We start from the raw sequence: 6,000 nt of genomic DNA on the forward strand, positions 1-6,000 counted from the left end.
TGTGTGCATGTGTGTATGAATGTGTGTGCATATTTGAATGTGTGAATGTGTGTCAGTGTGAAGGACCCAAGGGAAAGAGGTCAAATGCCTTATAAAGATAGAGTCGGGTCTGAGAGGGAGAGGATTAATAGTGTAGATGGATGTATTAGCTAGTCTTGGTAAGGAGAAGGGACACACATTCCTAAAGGGGAGGAGTGGAGAAGTCAAGTTGGAAGGATCGGCAGGGAAATACATGAGGGTGGAAAGAAGCCACATTTGATGATTTGGGTCTTCTTGGTTTATGTGTAGGCTCAGTCCTTGGTGGGGAAGTAGGGAAAGGAATGGGAAGCCCAAGGAGACTAGACATGGTTCAGGCAGCCGAGGTGGGTGACTATGGAAAAGTAGGATTGCTGAGCAGTAGTGTTGGTGTTGAGTCAGAAGCATGTGGCCCCTGACAGCATGATTTAAGTGAGTTTAGAATCCTGGAAATGAAAATAAAGAAGGCAGAAAATGATGGGCAATTTCAAGGCGTGCATGGCAATGGCTAGGCAATTAGGTAGTTAGTAAGCACGGTCCAAAATACAAATGACCATGGGGGCCTGGACCTGGCAGGAGAGTGAAGCCAGAGCAAAGGTGATGGACAGGGAGACTAGACGGGGAGGGCATCTGGCCAGAGGTTATGACATGGACTGAAAAGGTTCAGTCCGAGGAAGGAGGTGGAAGCCATGACCATACATGGGAGGCTCTGGTCCTAGGGAGGGTTAGGAGCTTGAGATCAGACTTCTGGATTTAATGATAAAAAACTCTCTAGGAAAGCCCTGCTTTTAGACCAGTGGTTTTCTGTGGGTGGTTCTCTGGCCATCAGCCTCAGCGTCACCTAGGAAACTGTTTAGATATGCAAATTCTCATACCCGACCCCAGATCCACTGAATCAGAGACTAGGGTTGGAGTGTGGCAATCTAAGTCTCAACAAACCCTCCCCTGGGGAGCCGGGTGCTTAGGCTCAACTTTGGGGAGCTCAGTTTTAGACTGAAGAGCTGCAGGTGTGAGATGCTCATGTAACCATTACCTTTCAGAAAAAGGATGATGATCTCTTCTATAATCAGACCGAGCAAACCTGCTTTTCCACCTTGGAACACCAGGATGTGTTTGCACCTGTACTTTCCAATTTATCTGTGCCACTTGGCTTGCCAGGAGTGCAGCGTTTTGCCAATTTCAAGATTTGATAAATTTCAAGAATTTACCCAGCACCCAGATGCTATGATTAATTTGAGCTTGATTCGTTAATGAATTTTATAGATTTGGAAGCTGAAGGGACAAGCAGAGGCCATTAAGACTTCCCAGTGGGACCACAGACATTTGCTTACAAGTTTGGTGACTTGTTATCCCATCATGATGGCTGAAGTCAAATTTAGGTCCTGGGTTTATGTTTTCACAGTTGTTGTTTCTTAACGAATTTTGGAATGCTTTCTTTTGAAAAGAAGTCTCTATTTACTACACGCAAGGGAGACATATATTTTACTGAAGATAAATCATCTGTAACTTTCAAAAGCAGATTTTGAAGTGTTTTGTTTTGTTTTGTTTTGTTTTAGCTCCCTAAAAAATAGCTCCTCCTTAAATCACCTTTCATACTAATAAGGGAAATTAATTGGGGGATTTGTTGAGTCTAAACTTTTAGAACCTCTCTCTATTTTCACTTTCAGAATACCCTTTGGTGGGAATGGGGATTCTTTTTTTCCATCCACATTATCCTGGGGTGGAGGGTGGGTGGATGACAGCCCGTCCTGCTGACCCCTTGGTGTCAATGCAGAGTGTGGAGTTGGACAGCGATGATGGAGGCGGCAGTGCTGCCCAGAAGCAGAAAATTTCCTTCTTGGAGAATAACCTGGAGCAGCTCACCAAGGTTCACAAGCAGGTAGGAGAGTTCTGCCCACTCTCCTCTGCTTCCCTTCTCTCTCCTGAAAGAAGCCCCACCAGGTTTGGCCATGGTGTGCGGAGAAGGCAGTGAGATTGAAGGTAAAAGAACTGTACTCCATCAGAGGACAAGAGGGCTGGAAAGGTCCTTACAAATCCTTTAGTTCTCAGTGACTTCCCATATATATAAAGGACTTTCTTTTCTCAAAGCCAAATATAAAGCATTGGGTTTGAGCTCTCTGGGGTTGGAGAGGGAAGTGTTCAGAGGCCTGTCTTTTCATCCTGCCTCCACCCCTGACTTTGGACACCAACTAGCCTCCGTGTCTCCCATAACACCTCTGAGGTACCTCTGTGGACCTGAAAGCTCCACAGAATGCAAAGTGGACCCCACTGAGCTGGTTCAAGTCCTTTATTTTTACAGATGGGGAAACAGACTGGTGCCTTGCTTCATTGCACCGTGAGAGGACCAGGACTGGAACCAGCACCCTCTCTGCTCAGCTGCCCATTCCTAGCGATCTCAGATGCTCACTCGGGTGCCTGCGATGCGCTGGCATTTGTCTAGAGTGACAGAGAGTGATAACTGTGTCCAAACTCACCAGTGATTTCAGCAGGTCATTTGTCTTGGATACTTTCTTTTTAAATGTTGGTGTGTGCATGGCTGTTTTCCCTCCTTAGGAACTGGGATGTGATGGAAACATCCCAAGTTTTTGGACCACATGGCCAAGGAGATGTCATTTCTCTTTGACTTGTGAAGACTTTTTCAATATTACTGATGATGGCGTTTTTTCCCCAGAGGGAGGATAATAGATTCTAGAGAGTTGAAGCCACTCAAATTGTCGATGAGAAATACAAAAGCAGGAACTGCCAGGGAGCTTGAAATAGGGCTCTGAGACACATGTTTTACAATTTATTTTTATTTTTATTTATTTATTTTTTGAGCTGGAATCTTGCTCTGTTGCCCAGGCTGGAGTGCAATAGTGCAATCTCTGCTCAGTGCAACCTCTGCCTCCTGGGTTCGAGCGATTCTTCTGCCTCAGTCTCCCGAGTAGCTGGGATTACAGGTGTGCACCACCATGCCTGGCTAATTTTTTGTATTTTTAGTAGACCCAAGGTTTCACCATGTTGGTCAGGCTGGTCTTGAACCCCTGACCTTGTGATCTACCCATCTCAGCCTCCCAAAGTGCTGGAATTTCAGGCGTGAACCACTGCACCCAGCTGAGATGCATTATTTTATTCATGGATTGAATGAGCATTTGTTAAAAACGTACTCTCTGCCAGGCACTAGAGCTGGTGCTAGGAGAACAAAGCAGGAGATCCAGCAGTAGCTCACTTTGGTGTAGCACTTTCTGATTTTCAAAACTCCCTCCGTCCACCTGGATCCCCTATTATGTAGTACACTTGTGTTATCGATGAGAAACTTGAGACTTGTGGTGGTCAAATGACTTACGCCAAGTCACATGGCCAGGACATAAAGAGCTGGCCCTTGAACCCACTCCTACCTAGGGCTGGCCTGTTGCTTCTTCAGTCAGCAAAAAGGCGCAGTCTCTTCCTCTTAGCCTCTGTATGCGTTGCAAAGCTGGGTCCAAACCCCATGCCAGTGTAAACAGCGGGTTCTGCATGGAAGGAGGCCCTCTGAGAGCTCAGGAACATGCTTGTTTTTCACTGAGTCCTTTTGAACCGGCTTGAAGTGTCTCAGCTTTCTCATGCTAATTTACTATTCTCATAAAGTGGTTGATTTTCTCACACAATTCCCCTTTCCTCTACACACACCCAAACAAAAGAGGAGGTAAATCCTGCCTCAGATCGAAAGTTTCTTGTGGTGGGAAATAGTTTTTAATTGTATCCCCACCCCACCATTCCTTGCACCCCGTGAATCACGTGTTCACCGGAGTCCACAGTCTGGGTTTTCCTTTCCTTTCTGTGGTTGTGCGGAGTGCGAAGGACGACCTAGCAGGGGTCGCCTGTTCAGCAGCAGGGGCTGCTTCTGGCTGCTCTGGTTTGCGCAGTGCAGCCTGCCTGGTAGTAACTCCCCTCCTTTATCCTCCTGCCCCAGCTGGTCCGGGACAACGCAGACCTGCGTTGTGAACTGCCCAAGCTGGAGAAGCGGCTGCGTGCCACAGCGGAGCGCGTCAAGGCCCTGGAGAGCGCGCTGAAGGAGGCCAAGGAGAACGCCATGCGGGACCGCAAGCGCTACCAGCAGGAGGTGGATCGCATCAAGGAGGCCGTGCGGGCCAAGAACATGGCCAGAAGGGCCCATTCAGCCCAGATCGGTACGTGTGTGCACCGTGGCACCCGGGGTTTGAGAAGCTACTGCGGCCTCCCAGCTAAAATTTGCTAAAAAGGTGAAGACAGCGCCAGCCCACTCTGGAACATCTGAAAGACTGGGATGGAGCCCACAGGCGGCAGCCCTCCCTGCACCCTATGCTCACCCTGGGGGAATGGGAATGTCAGGCGCCCCCGTTATCCTATTCTGAGATATTCCGGCATCCATCGTGGTCTCAGAACTTCTGAGCTGGGCAGAGAGAAGCCAGCCAAGGCCGTAGGCCCAGGTCTTGGGCTATAAATGGGTACACTCTTAGAAATACTGAAATAGGAGGATATTTCTCTGCAAGATGTGAAGGGCCCCTGTGTTCTGCACCCGGTGGGACCATGAAGGAGCCTGTATGTAGCCAGAGCCCCAGGGAAAGCCTCCAAGTGCAGGTTTGGAAATACCCCGGGAAGAGCCAGGCTGGCATCCGTGACAGGGTGTGGCTAAAGGCTGGCACAGAACCTGGGAAGGTCTGGAGTCTCAGCCCCTTCAAGACCTGTATGGATTTGGGCATTTTGCCCATGTAGGAAATAAGGGTGTAGCCAGAGTCCTAGATCCCAGGATAGAGCCATAGGGATAAAAACAATTTAGGGATATTCTCTAAACAGCTACTTCTCCTTTTTTTTTTTTTTTAAATTGAAACATCTCCAATAACATGTAATTTATTTCCCATCAGATATTGCTGTGTAGATGTATTGTAAACCAGCAGCTTCGTGTTTCTAGTTTTAAATCGTACCTTAGATTAGTGGTTCATTGCATGTGTAGAATTTCATACCCTTTGAGAATCTATTAAAAGCTATGGACGCTCTCCCCAGAAAACAGCATCTCAGGCAGAATTCTGCATCCAATTTCAGGGGCTACACAGATGCCCTTGAAAGTCATGGGGAACCTATGATCCATTTCAGATAAAACTGAAAATCTTTTTTTCTAACTTTTCTTGGCCCAAATTAGAAATGAGCTAATTGATATTTAAGTTCTCTCTGTCCCCTAAATATTTGGATGCCTTGGATTTGCTAACTATACTGATCGTTTTCCCATTTTCAGAGAGATCTGGTGGTTGATAAGAATAGTACTGTTGATAAGAATTGTGACTTTTAGTTGTCACAGGTGACCTGTAGGTATCAGGATTGTTGTTAAGCCTTTTCTAAATGTCTGTTCTCTCTTCTTTCTGTTGGTTGGATACAGCCAAGCCCATCCGCCCCGGACACTACCCGGCCTCATCTCCAACGGCCGTCCATGCCATTCGAGGGGGAGGAGGCAGCTCTTCAAACTCCACTCACTACCAGAAATAAATACAAAGTGAGTCCCATGTCAAGGGTGGTTTCTCTATCTGGAGGCAGAGGCTTCTTGCCTTTCTAAAACCCCTGCCTGGCAGTGGACCTTCAGTAGAGAGGAGTTCGGCCCTATTCTAGCACACGCCCTGGGGGTTCCAGGTAAACAGAGACCCGACCTACCCTCACTCAGTCTAGAGCCCTGGGATCTTCTAGCTGAGGCTGCCTGAGGCCCCTGGGACCTGGAGCCAGGCCGGGCCTAATCCCCTCCAGGGGTAGGTGTGGTGAGTGATTCAGCTGAGCTTTGTTTTTTTGGCCTGTGGGACTCACCTCTGTAGCTGGCATCCCGTAGGGCATTACCTTGTTTGTCAACTGCTTTTACCCAGAGCAGACAGAAGTTGGGGGTTGCTTTAAGTCTCAGAAACAGAATATAAAGAAAGAGCCAGATAATAGAAGTGATGTTTTTATGTTTAGTATCTGAACTCAACAAATGGGGATTTTAAGAAGATACCTAGGTGGGTCCAGGGC

General features: G+C 47.5%; 1 protein-coding gene across 1 annotated transcript in view; it reads left to right on the plus strand.

Moving 5' to 3' along the window:
- Nucleotides 1–6,000, plus strand: part of KIF5C (kinesin family member 5C) — a 109,912-nt gene that overhangs the window by 84,157 nt on the left and 19,755 nt on the right. The window contains exons 22-24 of the mRNA XM_011971464.1: nt 1,790–1,894; nt 3,947–4,163; nt 5,387–5,500. Coding sequence (XP_011826854.1) covers nt 1,790–1,894; nt 3,947–4,163; nt 5,387–5,493 — 429 coding nt within the window. The 3' untranslated portion in view covers nt 5,494–5,500. The remainder of the gene's footprint in view (nt 1–1,789; nt 1,895–3,946; nt 4,164–5,386; nt 5,501–6,000) is intronic.

This window comes from Mandrillus leucophaeus, unplaced genomic scaffold (genome assembly GCF_000951045.1).
Source record: "Mandrillus leucophaeus isolate KB7577 unplaced genomic scaffold, Mleu.le_1.0 Scaffold1225, whole genome shotgun sequence".
Lineage (NCBI taxonomy): Eukaryota > Metazoa > Chordata > Mammalia > Primates > Cercopithecidae > Mandrillus > Mandrillus leucophaeus.